Here is a 16,595-nt window from a genome sequence, read left to right as displayed (position 1 = left end):
TGGGAATACAGAGACATTGTTTGACGTTGGGGATGAAGATGATGACCCTAACATGCAACATGCGGAGGAACATGCAACAAAGGTATCTATATATTGTGCATTCATTATTAAAAAGATTATAAATAGAATATGATAACGGTACAAATGGAATAGGGCTGTTACCTGTATTTGGAGGAATCAGTACATGCTTTTGATATTGTCTCGTAAAAGGTTGTGTAAAAAGCTTTGGGTTTAAATTGTCATCATGCTGAAGACATTCCGACAAGTACATACCTGAAGGATACATCTTGATCAATCCACTTTTTTATTATTTGTAGTTTTATGTCATTTGAGCTCACCTGAGCACAAAGTGCTCGGTGTTTGCTATTGTGACCAGTCTTTCTCCCTCGTCATTCGTCGTATATCTACATTGTTACTTAAACAACATCTTCTTAATCGCTGGGCAAATCTTGATGAAATTTGGCAGATTGATCATTGCATGAAGCTTTTTAAAAGTTTTTTTTTTATCCTGCACATGTACGTTGGATGGAAAATGGGCTAGAAATTTGCTTAGAACAAATGTACGATGTTGAGCAAATCATCATTTTAAGAATTATATGAGCATGTATTTCACCATTATTGTGTTTTATTCATGACAAAATAAGAAAATATATTGCTAATAATTTGTTGCCTTTGATTCACCAAATATCACAATACAGAATCGACTATATTTATTTTTATACATTTGTGTCCGTAGCATTACCGTTTTGACAGGTCACTACGCAAACGAGATATTTTTATTTATACGGAGTGAATCCAAAAAGGCGTCCATTTTAACGCAGACTGTAGGTATCACGTGGAACTTGTGTTATTCCGGCAAATATACTCACAACTAATCAAACCAAGCTTTTATTTCTATAAACGCTGATTGGCTCCTACCATTCGGGCTTTGATCACCCTCAAACAATACATTTTTTCTCAGCCTACTTTAAAATAAGTTTTTTTTTAATTTTGTTTTCTAATAACGAACAAAACAATTTTTTTTTCGAAAAAAAACATTGATGTGAAAAAAATCACATTATAATTGTAAATACCTTTTTTTAATCATATCGCCTTGGGTGGCTACCCTGTTCTTGTACCTAAATTTATAATAAATTACTATCCGCTTAAGTAACACACGCAAAATACATCATGACATTGTTGCTAAAAATAAAAAATAAAACAAGCGAACAGCCGTTATTTTTTTGATTAAGCAATTATTGCTTAATGAATTTAATGTGACTTATTTACCCTTTAATACATCTGTTAATTGTAAGCACAATGTATGCTCGATTAATTTGCATATGTTTGATAATAAAATTGCTTAAAAAAAGTGTTTGAGCAACCGGACCCAGAAACGCAATAATTGAGTTTATAAAGGAAAATAATCAGATGACTTGTAGTTCACACTATGATACATAAACTGGAAATCAGTTTACACTTTAAATGGGCCTTTTCACGGATTTTTGGCATGTGATTTTCATTAAATGCTTTATATTGATAAATTAAAACATTGGACCTAACAAGAGATGTGTTCGTCAGAAACACAATGCCCCCTTCTGCGCCGCTTTGAAATAAAATTTCTATTTATCATTTGGCAGGTATAAGAATCATCTCCCTTTAAAGCTTATTACTTCCCTTGGATTTTGTCCAATCCAACCAGGGAGGGTCTGTAGACAGTCAAAATAAACAAGTCAGACATCACTGACAACCAAGACCTGTGGTTTATCAAAGAGATCATAGCCAGAGTTCATCATGTACCTATAGACATAAGTCCAGAGGTATGTAATGAACCCTACCATTCACAAATTAGTACAGTAAAGAAATGATAATTATATAATTAAAACAAGAAACCGTCGGAGACGGGTGATGCTCCCAAAAGTTTGTTTTCTTGTCACAATATTGCACTATATATTCTGATAAAAGGAAACGTCTTGAGGGGAATAACTTTGGACAAAATAATACGATGGATGGTTTAGCAACTTAAAAATTTAAAATAGGGCCATAACTCTCTAAATAAATCATCTAACCAGAACCCACAAATAACATGCGCATTTCCTCAAGGTAGTTAAGCTTCCCATAAAGCTTCATTGAATTCCAGTCAGTGGTTGGGGAGAAATAGCCCTGACAAGAATAGCACTATATGTACAGTTTATAAAAAATTTCAAAGGGCCATAACTCTGTGAAAAATCATCCGACCATAACCGGCTGATAACATGCACATCTCCTGTTGGTAGTGAAGCTTCCCATAAAGTTTCATTGACTTCCCGTTATAAGTTGCTGAGAAATAGCTCGGACAAGAATTGCACTTTATGTACAATGGAAAATTTCAAAGGGCCATAACTCTGTGAAAAATCATCCGCCTAGAACCGGCTGATACTATGCACATCTCCTCTTGGTAGTGAAGCTTCGCATAAAGTTTCATTGATGCTGAGAAATCGCCCGGACAAGAATTGCACTATATGTACAGTTAATGGAAAATTTCAAAGGGCCATAATTCTGTGAAAAATCATCGGACCATAACTGGCTGATAATATGCACATCTCCTTTTGGTAGTGAAGCTTCCCATAAAGTTTCATTGAATTCCGGTCATAGTTGCTGAGAAATATCCCGGACAAGCATTGCACTAATTGTACAGTTAATGGAAAATTTCAAAGGGTCATAACTCTGTGAAAAATCATCCGACCAGAACCGGCTGATATTATGCACATCTCCTCTTGGTAGTGAAGCTTCCCATAAAGTTTAATTGAATTCCGGTCATTAATTGCTGAGAAATAGCCCGGACAAAAATTGTGCACGGACGGACGGACACACGACTATATGCTCCCCCTAAAAAATTTGGGGGAGCATAAAAAACCTTTGACAAATCATTCATTTCAGTTATAAATAATCAAAATAAAAAATCTGTACAGTAACTGTGAAAAGAAGTTAAATTCTTGGTAAGGAAATATATAATATGAGATTTATATTATATAAATTACTTCCCTTGAAAATAATTGTCTCTAACAAATCTCTACTTTTAGTTGCAAATAATTAAAAGCCTATCTCTATTTTTAGTAGCAAATAATTAAAAGCCACTACCGTGACTGTAGATTCACCACTCAATGTGCAGCTCCATGAGATACACATGCATGCCAAATATCAAGTTGCTATGTTCAAAATTGAATAATTATCTCCCTTTAAAGCTTATTACTTCCCTTGGATTTGTATTTTTGACCTTAGACCTTGAAGGATGACATTGACCTTGACATTTTACCACGATTTGTTTGTCAGAAACACATTGCCGCCTACTGCGCAACTTTGATTTAAAAAAAATATGTAATTTGGCAGGTCAGATAATTATGTCAATTTAAAGCTTATTACTTCCCTTGGATTTGTTTTTTCGATCCCTAGACCTGGAAGGCTGATGTTCACCTTGAAATTTTACCACTCAAAATGTGCAGCTCCATGAGATACACATGCATGCCAAATATCAAGCTGCTATCTTCAATATTTAAAAAGTTATGGCCAATGTTAAAGTTTTTTTCGGACGGACGTACGGACTGACTGACATGCTGACTGACGGACAGTTCAACTGCTATATGCCACCCTACCGGGAGCATACAAATCTCCAGTACAAAAAAACAAGCATACAATTAAAAAAGAAAAAAAAGTAACCCTCAAAGGGGCTCGAACCGCTGACCCATGGAGTCCTGGAGTAAAAAATATTCCGCTTAGCCCACTCGGTCATCCGTGCTCATGCTATGAGGAGATGTATTTTTTACTTTATATAAGCAATCCTCGTAGTTTCACAAAATATAATGACAACAATCAAACTTTCCAAATTATGCATTCGTTTCGCGTTGCAACGCTTTGTAATTGTCAGGTTTTCAAATCGTCAAAAGATGCATACGATGGATATTAGAGAGCATGGTAAATGTTCAGTATTACTTTTTCCCCACAAAAATCATAACTTAAACGAAATTTGCGAATCTGAAAAAACTGTTGTTAATTTTGTCAATTTACCAAAAACGTGAAAAGGCCCCTTTAAACAACTGAAGTTTCCTGTTACCTTCAGAATAATTATTTAACGCGAGTCACTGCCATTCTTACTCAAACATGAGTTGTACGGCCAATTAATATCCACTGGATAGGTGTGACATCATCAATAGTCAGATGAACGATGCAATTCCTATCCTCACTGCACACAAGTACCGTGCCACCGGGCCCAACACAGGCATCTCGTGCTTCCGTAATATTCTTTTCAGAGACTGCTCTAGATGGTCAGGTCAAGGTGTCGTACATGTACACTTTGTGAGCGTTCTTATCAATAAGTATCAACGTCTTCTTCAACTGGACATACGTGCAATAACTTGAATTTACATTGGGTGTCTTCATATGAAACTCCACATGATCAAAGTCTGACTCCCCACCGAATAGATATCATTCTAATAAAGAGGGGATCATGCCATTTACTCGAAATCCTGTTAGATGGAGACATGTAGTATGGAGAGAGAACTGAGATGATGTTTTGGATAATTCGTTGATCTCCCTTGTAATACGAATGGCATTGCCATGGACATTAGCCAGGCTGTCATGATATCATCAGTCAAAGCTAGTTAACACGTAATATACATGTACACACAGCGCAACTTGGTTACTGCACACTGGTGTATGGTGTTCTAAGTCTGTGTAGTTGTTCATTAAGAAGAACACATTTCTTAATGACGCTATCAATTGCTACCCGTCGCCCGTACGGCGAGAGGTCCAGTCCACTGAGAAGAGCAATCGCACATTCTCGGCCCTTTCCGTCAAACATCGGATAAGTACCTCGAAGGAGATAGTATGAATACACATTTCGGAAGCGGTATTGCGGTCTACCTACGCGGGCCTACGCGAATCAAAATTATATAGTAAAAACAAACATGGCCGGTTTTGCGAGTTGTTTACATTTTGCAAAGATGAAAATGGGGATTTTCTATGCTCTGAAGCCAGAGCAAGTACAAACTCTACAGGAATTATGGACGCCGTCGTTGTTATTGTTTTTGTTGTTGTAACATTCTTAGAATGGTATCACGTGGGCGGACTACTTTCAACCCGTATTTCTCCCGAGTCCGATTATGATAATCTGCGAGGGGTACCGAATGTGAGAAGAGGCCTCTTCTTAACATCTCAAGTATTTTCAACATTCAGATCGTGACATGTAGAAAACATTTGCAGAGTTATGTTCAGGTCTAGAGTGTTTTTCAACATGTTTTCTGTAATTTGTTTTATTCGTGAATACAAAAATGACGTGCAGTTCAATACCAAAACTGCAACCTTTATTTTATTTCATACTACAATAATATTGCCTTTTTACGCTGCATAATTATTGTACGCAATAAAAGTGAACTTAGTAACCCAGGCAAAAAATTAATAAACATTGACCAATATTCAACGTGCTTCAATGGAGAGCATAGTGACGCAACAGAAATATTTAACATTTGAACGTGATAGTTGGTATACCGTACAATATTTATCTTGCATGCGAATACAAAACAGTTAAAATGTTTGTTATAGGAATTAAAATATTATTAAATACACACTACATTTTAACATAGTTAAAATTGCTTGAAGTTTCTGTAATGTATTAAAACACATTTTATATAATCATATTTTCACAACACAGAGACAGTTTAAAATTCTAAAGTGATTAAATCTAATAACAACAATTTTCAATTTTTATTAAACGAAAAAGTATTCAGTATTGATTTAAAATGTGTGTACAAAAATGATCGCGTGATCATTATCTTACTAGTCACCTAACTCACTTTTGGTGATATCTTATACAACTTTAGTTTCCTGGCGCCTTTAGGGTTGTTTGACACGGCCAACCTTGTGCCATCCTTAGACACACATATGCTGTACGGACACTCCATATTCACTGGGAATGTACCGAGTATTTCACCGTTTTATGGTCAGGTGCACGATGGAGTTCTTATTCTTACTGCACACCAGCACCGTGTCACCTGGCCCTCGACAGGCACCACGAGGTTCTTGTATTTTCTCATAAGTAACTGCTCTCGACGTGCCCTTCACGGTGTTGTACAAGTACACTGTGTGAGCGAGCCTGTCAGTCAGTACTAGCGTGTTCTTAGACTGGACATACGTGCACGTACTCTCATCGAGTGTGTACGTCTTTGTGGCAAACACCACGTGATCCAAGTCATTCTCCACACCGTCCAGTGATATTATTCTCGAAGGTCGAGTATCATCATCGTACGTACTCACGACCATGTGAGATGGAGACATGCAGCAAATAGAATAGAACGCGGATGATGTACTGATCTCCCTCGTCAGTCTGATGGTATTGTTTGTACTCACAGACAGAAGACCTACTACTTTACCTATACCAAACGTTACACAAAGTGCATCATGAGACATACATACTACGCCATATGGGTGATACTTGAACGTGTACGGTGTTCCAAGTCTCTGTAGTCGCTCATTCAGTATCATACATTTCTTGTTCCAGCTATCCACAGCTACCAGTCTCACGTCCGGCAGGAAGTCTAGTCCAGTGAGGAGAGGATCCTCCTTATCATCTCCAGTCTTTGTTAGATCCAGGGTGATTGGCCTTGGGTCGGAGGATATAAGATTATCATTATATAAGCTGAAAAGATGGGTTTCCACTGAAATAATAATAATATATAATAATACTAATAATGGTAATAATAATAACAATAATAATAATGGTTATAATAATGGTAATAATAATAATAATAATAATAATAAATAATAATAATAATAATAACATGAAACAAATTTACTAATGAAACTCTAATATTTAAATGAAGTGTAATACTTTTTAAAGCAAAAAATCTGCAATTACATTTATTCGGGATTCGAAAGAGTGATATTTGGTAGGAAAGTTATGCTGGGCAATTGACATCTCGCAAACTGTCGATCAGATTCTTATGTAAATATCGATCGACCAATCAGCGATCGATAAATCGGGCGCGGCGGTTACTAACGACCTGTCCGCCATTTTCGAGACAAGCCGAATGCCTAGTTCTCATTTATTCAACGAGTTTCGTTTAATTTGTTCGACATTATATGAAATGAGCTTTAGTGAAATGAGGTGTCAATAAGGTTTATGTAACTCGGACAGTCGGACAGTCGGCATTCAGCTAGATAAGTTAGAGGAATTTAATTTATACCATTGCCAACGCGGAAATGTGGTCGTGACAAGTGCGAGTGGAAGCTTCAATGTGTAGAATTACTAAAATCCCCTTTATAGTATTTTTTAATTTATTTCAGAAACTGAAAATGTCATATAAGCAATATTAAGTATGAATATATCACGCGTACATGTAAACTAATAGGGAATATTGGAGGGAATATTGGTATTTGCGAAAATTGTGTAAATTGGTCAGGATTTGTTCAACATGTAGGCCAATACCTTTGTTATCAATGTTAATACACAGTTGTTTTAAATTGGACTTGGACATTATTTTTTTTCCAATTTACTTTCCCTATGTTAGTTCATGGTAAAATACCGAACACTGCTCCAATGGTTTTACACTGCTCACAAGGTTTCGGGTTTCCAGGGGTGATAATGTATTCTTTATATTTGGAACTTTTGCAAAGCGTTTAAATGCAATCTGTGAACGGTTGCATCAAATCACAGTTTTAATTTAATCGCTGCAATGCCTCTACCGTTGTATTGCGAATTAAGAAATCATCATATCAACGATGTTCACAGCACTAAATTTCATTGCTACACACACGGATTCTTATCAAAATATTTTCAGCTTAAAAAAAACTGTTAAAAAGATTAAAAACAAGCAAATTCGTTGAATTGATATCCCCCGCCAACATGCTTCTGGACACAAAAGTGTTATATTTGACACTTTAAAAAGCATTTTTTTTTTCAAGATACAAAGGGCCATAACTCTGTTATTAACACATGGTGTACAATGCCACTTGTCGTGCATCATCCTCTTATCCATATGTATACTCATACTAAGTTTCAATGAAATCCGCCAAAGCACTTCCAAGATATGGCTCCGGACACACACAAAAGCATTTTTTCAAGATACAAAGAGCCATAACTCCGTTATTAACAGATGGTGTACAATGCCATTTGGCGTGCATCATCCTCTTATCCACATATATACTCATACCAAGTTTCAATGAAATCCGCCAAAGCACTTCCAAGATATGGCTCCGGACGGACGGACAGACAGACGGACAACGCCAAAACAATATCCCTCCGCCTATGGCGGGGGATAAAAACTCTGAGTCTAACAATAGGTCCGAAAGGATATTTGGTCGCTAAGACGCTGGACTACGGGCTCTAAAAGAGCCTAAAAGATTTAAGGTGAGCAATATACATGTGTGTTCAGAATAAGTACTTGTTTAGAATAGATTTACCACACTTTGTTTCGTAGTAACGATTTATGTACACTTATGAAACGCATCAACAAGCAAGTTTAATTTAAAGTGGTCTAAGTTAATATTATCTATTTAAGGAGTACTTTTTAAAACATGGCATTTTCAAGAACCGTGTACAGTAACCTTTGGATTGAATGTGGAAGCTTAATATCTGTTTAGTTACTTATGTGAATGTCTATGAATAAAACAGTAACTGGAGATCGCGTTGTTGTGAATAATTATTGACTCGATCGTGGCCCTAAAGGTGGGTTCCCACAGCCGATCCGATCAACTCGATCATCCCGATCACCGAAAATTCCCGACCAAACCCGACCAAGCTCGACTAAAAAGGGTATACACGACTTCTTCTCGACCTCTTGTCGATAACACACGACCCCCACACTACTCATTCACGACGTCCGCTCAACCATCTTTCCGATTTCCGCTCGATCATCTCGACCTATACGTGAGCCCTATACGATCTCAGCTCGACCAAGTGGACCTCAGCTCGATCGCCACCAGATCTTCACACGACCAGATCGTGATGGTCGTACTACAGTCGTACAAAGTGATCTAAAATAACTCGGGTAGAGGTCGAGCGGATCGGGTAAAGAGCTCGTGTATGGTCGAATAGCAATCGGGAAATGATCGTGTACGGTCGAGTAACCGTCGGGTAGCAGTCTAAATCTGTTCATCACATCGAATAGAGGTCGAGTGGATCGTGTTGCGATCTAAAATAACTCGGGTAGAGGTCGAGTGGATCGTGTTGCGATCTAAAATAACTCGGGTAGAGGTCGAGTGGATCGTGTTGCGATCTAAAATAACTCGGGTAGAGGTCGAGTGGATCGTGTTGCGATCTAAAATAACTCTGGTAGAGGTCGAGCGGATCGGGTACAGATCGTGTAAAAGATGTGAATCCGATCGCCACACGATTGCTTCACGATCAACTCGATCTTCTACACGACTTATACACGACCACTTCCTGAGCGCTTCTCGATCCATTTCCTACTCGACCGCAACTCGATATTTTTTGACATGTCAAAACATATCGGGTAGGAAGCTCGACCAATGCCGACCTACCCGACCGCTCCCGACCACTCATGCCGACCGAACCAGACCAGTACCCGACCGCTTGGTCGGGCTTGATCGAGTTGATCTGATCGGCAGTGGGAACCCAGCTTAACGTTTATATCTGGTTCCTTCTCGTACGATAATGAACGCACGATAGTTCACTCGTAGTCAATACGTCGTGATGAGATGTTTTTGTTCCCGGATGCAATCTGGTAACAATGTGTCATATTGCATATAAACACCAATGCGTTAACCACGAATCAATGCCATTCGTAACAACATAATAAGAGTAGGTTTGTTGCGTCTCCCACATATATAATTGTTACCGGGTACTGACCACTAACTTTTAATCGAGTCGTAATAAAAGATTCGAAACTAACTCTTATCTAGCGGATAACATTTGGTTATATTTAATTTTAGGATATATTTTTGTTAGCAATTGTATACAAAAATAGATACGCGAACAGGTGCAAGTTTTGGTTAAGTTTTGGATAAGATTTAGCTTACTAAAGGTATTTAAACACCAAGGTAGCAAATATTGATATGTAAAACACAGAAATGGTTAGCTTCCGGAAATATGTGCAATTAATAGGGGATACTTTTCGGGTGGATAATGACATGTAAAACCCCTACACAAATGATCGACATCTCCTCATAAAAGAAGGTTTGCATATCTTTTCTTTCGACTTGATAGCGTTTCTCATAGCCATTTTCTCATATACAAACGCAATTGTCGTCTGATATGACACTTTCAGTGAAACCTTCTTTACCGGAAGCAGGTGAAAAGTGAATTGTAGGTTGCTTCTGTACGGCCAACTTTAACCAGATCGGATACAAATATCCAATGCGACTTGTACAATAGGATGTTGCTTCCAGCCATTAACTTCCTCAATAAATACGTCATAGATTGTTAATACGCCATGCATCATATAGATTTCGTCAATGCTTTATTCTGCAATAATTCTTTATTAAATAAAAGATATGGTCCATCGGTGAAAAAATCGAAGTACCGTTTTGAGAGTACATGACCCGTCAGAAGAAGATGATAATGAAGAGCATAATGGGCGTGACAGTAACAGTTTTGATTTGGCTTCGAACGATGATGAAGATTTGAAACAAGTTGAACAGTTCTGTACTGATGACTGTGGATGCAGACACCACTGTGCACAGAAACTGAATGTTATGTAGGGAAGGTAGATGAACATATTTTGACTGTCCGTGATATGAAAAAAATGCACACGATATATATGTAAATGGCGTTCTGCAAGATAATGTTCGGCTTCCACAAACAGAGAAAAGTGGAGGCAACGAAGTAGATGCGCTGTTAAATTCAGTGGTAAACGGTGGTAAACGGTGACCCTGAAATTGACGTGTCTCCCTTGCCATGTAATTATGCAAAGTTACTATATCAAAGTTTCCTCATGATTAATTAACGCAAACTTTAGAAATTGATTGGGGCGTGACAGTAACAGTTTTGATTTGGCTTCGAACGATGATGAAGATTTGAAACAAGTTGAACAGTTCTGTACTGATGACTGGGATGCAGACACCACTGTGCACAGAAACTGAATGTTATGTAGGGAAGGTAGATGAACATATTTTGACTGTCCGTGATATGAAAAAAATGCACACGATCTATATGTAAATTGCGTTCTGCAAGATAATGATCGGCTTCCACAAACAGAGAAAAGTGGAGGCAACGAAGTAGATGCGCTGTTAAATTCAGTGGTAAACGGTGGTAAACGGTGACCCTGAAATTGACGTGACTCCCTTGCCATGTAATTATGCAAAGTTACTATATCAAAGTTTCCTCATGATTAAGTAACGCAAACTTTAGAAATTGATTGGAGACCATCTTTATTGACAACCGAAGGCCCGTTTTTCGTTGCAGACCAGGATAAGGAAGGGAATAAGCTTCTTCGTCAATATGCATGTGTTTAGATTTGCTTCGGCAGTCTTTGCTAGTGATCATGGATTCGCCCATGTTGTCAGAATGCATGGAATATACATTCGAGTCAGAACGAGTGACAATTAATTGTTTTTATAGTCATAACGACTGGACAAGAATTTTCTCTCATAATTTGGGTAGACAGAAAGGATGATAGAATAATTGCTTATTTATTCAAAACGGACGAAATGAACATTTTCTAGGTACGTGAAGTAAGAATTGTGAATGACCCAGAGGGTAAGAAGGTCTTGAGGGTTTTAATAGAAAAATATAATCTGACGTTTTGCCACGGTTTTGGTATGTGATTGGATAAGAAGTATTTTAGTCAGTGATTTCAAAATTTGATTCTTATAGATTATATAATAGTACTATTTGGTGACAATAATTATTTACGTTTATTGGCTGCTTTCTCTTTAATATTAAAATTAACAAATTTTAGAACGAAGAAGATGCTCTAAACACGATGCTAACAGTTTTAACATTTTGGTTCGCTGATGATTTCGAACGGGTTATATGTAAACAAAATGTGAAAATAAATCGTTTCGCCACGTCATAGCTTTCACAACAACATCAGATGCGCTAGAAATAGTTGAAAACCGCCACAGGACGCTTTTGAAATAGACATAAACGCCTAAATAATATTCTACCATGGAGTTATGAAATTCGATAATGCATAAACAATGACATTTAATTAATGCAGTTCTTAAATAACAGTGTGTTTTAATGGATTTCCTTTTTTCCATTTGTGTCATTTCGCCATTGTTTTGACACAAAAGCTTTAAAATATGCATAACAGTTTTGACGCGCTTTATGGCTACTATCTTGGGCATTACTATATGCGAAAACTTTCGAGGCTAGCAACACTAAGAGAGAACGTAGTGAACACATTGTCATTTTACACTCCTACCCGTCGTGCACGTCTTTCAGAAATAGCATCAGGTTTTCCAATATTTTACCTATATTAATATTTTAAAAATTGAAGTTACCGAAGTTGTCAGAATGTCGAAATAAATAGTCCCAACGGATGACAACATTGCCTATGTAGTTAGGAAGGATGAAAATATATTTGCTTACGTTCCCTTAACAAGTGCAAAACTCTATGAAAAAAAATAAGTGAAAAGGCATCTTTAATATCGATTTTATCCAACAAAAACACCGATTTGTTTCAATCATGCGTAATGCCCTTTTTGCGTATTAACAGGCTTTCTACTGCCTCTCCACAAAAAACTAGGGCAAAAGTAGGGCAAGATTTTAGCAAAAAGTAGGGCAAAGTAGGGATTTTTACTGTTAAAAAGTAGGGCTAAATAAGAAAATTATTACCATTTTTAAGCTGGCATTACTGTTAAATTGATACATATCCTAGTCCATCTGATGCTATGAGAATGCCATGTTCTGCCCATCCTTGAAATACAGGCACCTGAAATTTGTATTTCTCATTTAACATCAATTTACACAATAAAATACAAAAATGAACATGACATTCAAACCTTAAACTGTTAATCTTATAAAGCAAAGTACAAAAGCCCTTAGTATTAACCCTTTTCTCCATGAATATGTATCAAACTTCACCCACTATGAATATATAAGTATTCTTGCACTAGTACTAAAACAAAGAATTTTCTCACCACAGGCAATAGTGAAGAATTATATTTTTATTATAATTGTATAAGCAAACAGAGACTTAGGTCTATTCCATTTGCAAAGGTGTTACAATGAGTATACAATCATGGAGTAAATGGTTAGGTAAAATTAGTTTCAAAGTATACAGGGTTGTCATTATGATTGCAAACAAAGGATTATTTGGAATAGTTATAACCGATTTGGCCAGGGATCAAGGGGGCCGCCTAAGCCACCTTGTGGGTCCAGGGCAAGGCCCTGGTAGGGGGGCCAGGGGGCAAAGCCCCCGACAGAAAACGAATTCTAGACATTTTGAGGGACAAAATACTGCTATTCTCAGAGCACAAAAGGTTAAAAATGAGGTCTAAAAAGAAGAGAAAATTTAAAGATTTTCACATTTTTAGTATATTGTACAATGTAAAAACATATTATATTGATAGATCTTTCCATGTTCCAATTCTATCCATTACCCGATAATCCAGTATTATAACGATTTCTTTTTGTTCAAAACCAAAATATGGCCAATATTGACGATGAATGTGTTAAAGAATTAAGTAAACACAAACGTCTAACATTTAACGCAAATGCATAATACAAATTGAATGATTGAGAGTGGTTACGAGTCATTTTTATGTTAGTGAAACTGACTAGTTATAGTATTAAAATGGACATTGTATGGATCTAAGTTGTTAGTATGTCACTGCTGCAACATAGTATTGACACAAAGCAAATCAAGGCTGGTCAAAGCAGAAGGTCAATGCAGTGTCTTATATCAAACTACAAATGCCACGGTGTTAATCAAATTCTAATCAATTTATTAATTTTAAAGTAGATGCGTGTCCATAGGACACAGATGCCCCCACAATTTGGCTCTGTCACAAAGATTCCTATCGTTTGCTAAATTAGGGGCCATAACTCCATAGATATCTGATACATTTGCATCAAAATACTCAGGTATACATGCTGACTACTCGTAGAAAGATGGCTCTATCAGTTATACTTTTGTGTACGGCGCGACACAAACTTTGGGCTATGGACAATTAGATGGACGGACAGACAAACAATGGTCAATCACCCCCTCCCTTTTTTGTGGGGTCATATGACAGTTAGGAAAAGCAAGCTTAATATATAAACTTAAATGTATTTTGTTAGAAAAGGAAAGCAGCATCTGCAATTACGAATTTAACCCATAAGATTTACAACACAGCATGGCATTTGTGGGTTCCCTCAGTTAGTAGAATCATTGGGAAAAAAAGAAACTTAGCAGTGTTAAGTCTAGATGAAGCGGGCATATCTGTAACCTCTATTTCAAGAAGCACATATGTTATGATTAAATAGAACATACATGTATTTTCACAATGTAAAAAGATATTATCTTACCTAAAGACCAGTATGTCTGTACTGACTAGCAAAGGAACCATGGTGCTTTCAAGGATGGACATCACAAGGTGATCCCCCAAACACATCTGAACTGTACTCATTTACAAAAGATTCATAATGGATGGAAATTCTGCAAACTATCTAAAGAAGAAACATGTAAGCCTTCATTTTACATTTTATTTATTTTACTGCAAAATGAAAAAGTAGGGATAATAGAGCTATTTTTTAAACAAGTAGGGAAAAGTAGGGTTAGGAAAAAAAGTAGGGAAAAGTAGGAAAAAGTAGGAAAAGTAGGGACCAGTAGGGACCAGTAGAAAGCCTGTATTAATTGTATTGATTATGCATATTTTAAATTGTCTCACTGACAGAAAAGGCCAACTTTTATAATGACACATTATTAATTTCATGATGCTTTAATAAACACAACACCAAGACGTTATTCAGTCTTTAACGTGATCGTGTATGCGTCCGCTGAGAACGAAATCGCGCCAAAATGATCTCGATAAACGACCACTTATTTTTTTAATTGTGTATTTAAAAAAAAATCTTACAACTTTTGGCAACAAATTATAAAAACAAAAAGTCATAGCTGTAATTAATAATTTAAGGTTCAGATTGGTTATTATATTGTAAATATGTTATGACTCCTATATTAAAGAAATATCAAATACCGAGACAAAATCTATTAAAATTAAGTTGAATAAAAAGTAGAATACCTGTATGCTTGCGCTCACAATTAAGCTTAATGTCGTTGTTTCCTTTTTCAAGAATTGTTGATAGCTCCTTCGGAAAAGACAATGTCATTTTTGTTGTGACTTGCGTCTTTCGTTGTTCAGTTATATCAGATATGAACGATTCATTTTTCTGCTGAACATTTCTCCAGAATATGTACTTTTGATATGGCGCCCCATTTTCCAAGAGAGCGGAACACATTGACACCACTTGATTGATGTTGTTCTTAATCTTGCAAGATGCTGCTTGTATATCGTCAAGTCGCTTGAACTACACACACTTTATTGCATTCGCTTCACTCATAATGCTCTTCTCAGCCATGCCAAACAGTTTCATGACACGGTCTCTCATTTCATGCAATTCTGTAGAAATGTCTACAATGGACTGATTAAAATCCGCCTTTGACTGCTCACAGTCCACTATTAAAGAGTCTGCATCCGCTTCTGATTGTAGTAAGATCTGTTTTAAGAAACTCGGGTCTGGCACTTTTCGTTCAGACACACTGGCTATTTCATCTAATTGATCACATTTGCCATGTGAGATCGCACAAGTAGTGCAGCAGAGCTTGGAATGGTCATTGCAGTAATACTTGATCTTCTTGCCATGCGACTGACAGGTGTTCATGCCTATCATGTCCACTACCACCGGGACTGAATCCATGCCCTTAATACGGACTATTTCATGCTTCCCAACTATATGAATGGTGTGTGGATGTCTGCACTGGTCACACAGCAGAACGTTACAAACCTTGCAGATCAGAGTGGCCTTGTTTGTCAAGCAGAACAGAGTGGCCTTGTTTGTCAAGCTGTTTTTCATACAAGGCTCGCATGATCGATCGACAATATTGTCTGAAGCTGAGTCACTTGAATTGTCCTGGTTAACAACATTCCTACTAAAACTTGCCATTCTGTATTTGACATCAAAATCAATGTCCACTTTCGATTTTGAAATAAATTAATTTAAAATCAAGTTCACGTGATAAATAAGTATTCCGTTATTTTCTTATTTTGAAACGATACAAGATGCAATTTAGTATAACAATACACCGTAAACCTAAATGTTACCTCAACCGTCTTTACTTATGTTGAAATTAAAATGACATTGGTTTTTCCCCGGAAGTAACATATCGGAATTGTACGTAATACTTCGTGCAGTATAGACGAGTTAATTGTTATTGTTTACATTCGGGATTTTCCGCGCATGCGCACTGACTGGTTGGCAAAAACACTGGATACAGTAACGTAAAACATGTATACAGGGCTTTTGTTTAGTCAATTAAACGATAAAAAAAATCCGAAATAAACATTACAACTCTTATACAATAGTGCAAATATATCATATTTAGTACCAATAAATAAATGTATCATCATATGTATAATTTCCTCTTTATAAAAATACAAATTAGTTATTAGCATCAGAGTAAACGTGGTCGGAA

The 16,595-nt window shown here is 36.8% G+C and overlaps 2 protein-coding genes across 2 annotated transcripts; both read right to left on the bottom strand.

The window, feature by feature from the left end:
- Positions 1-5,706: 5,706 nt before the first annotated feature.
- On the bottom strand, positions 5,707-16,322 carry LOC127858231 (uncharacterized). Its single transcript, XM_052395213.1, has 2 exons — positions 15,145-16,322; positions 5,707-6,668 (listed from the first exon to the last, which is right to left on the bottom strand). Exons 1-2 carry the CDS (start codon positions 15,359-15,361, stop codon positions 5,941-5,943), a joined length of 945 nt encoding a protein of 314 aa, XP_052251173.1. The 5' UTR covers positions 15,362-16,322; the 3' UTR covers positions 5,707-5,940.
- On the bottom strand, positions 15,431-16,066 carry LOC127857354 (uncharacterized). Its single transcript, XM_052393754.1, has one exon. The coding sequence runs from the start codon at positions 16,064-16,066 to the stop codon at positions 15,431-15,433; it is 636 nt and encodes a 211-aa protein (XP_052249714.1).
- Positions 16,323-16,595: the final 273 nt, after the last annotated feature.

This window comes from Dreissena polymorpha, chromosome 14, assembly GCF_020536995.1.
Source record: "Dreissena polymorpha isolate Duluth1 chromosome 14, UMN_Dpol_1.0, whole genome shotgun sequence".
Taxonomy (NCBI): Eukaryota; Metazoa; Mollusca; class Bivalvia; order Myida; family Dreissenidae; genus Dreissena; species Dreissena polymorpha.
The sequence above is the reverse complement of the archived record's forward strand: the minus strand, read 5'-3'. Positions and strand labels throughout refer to the sequence as shown.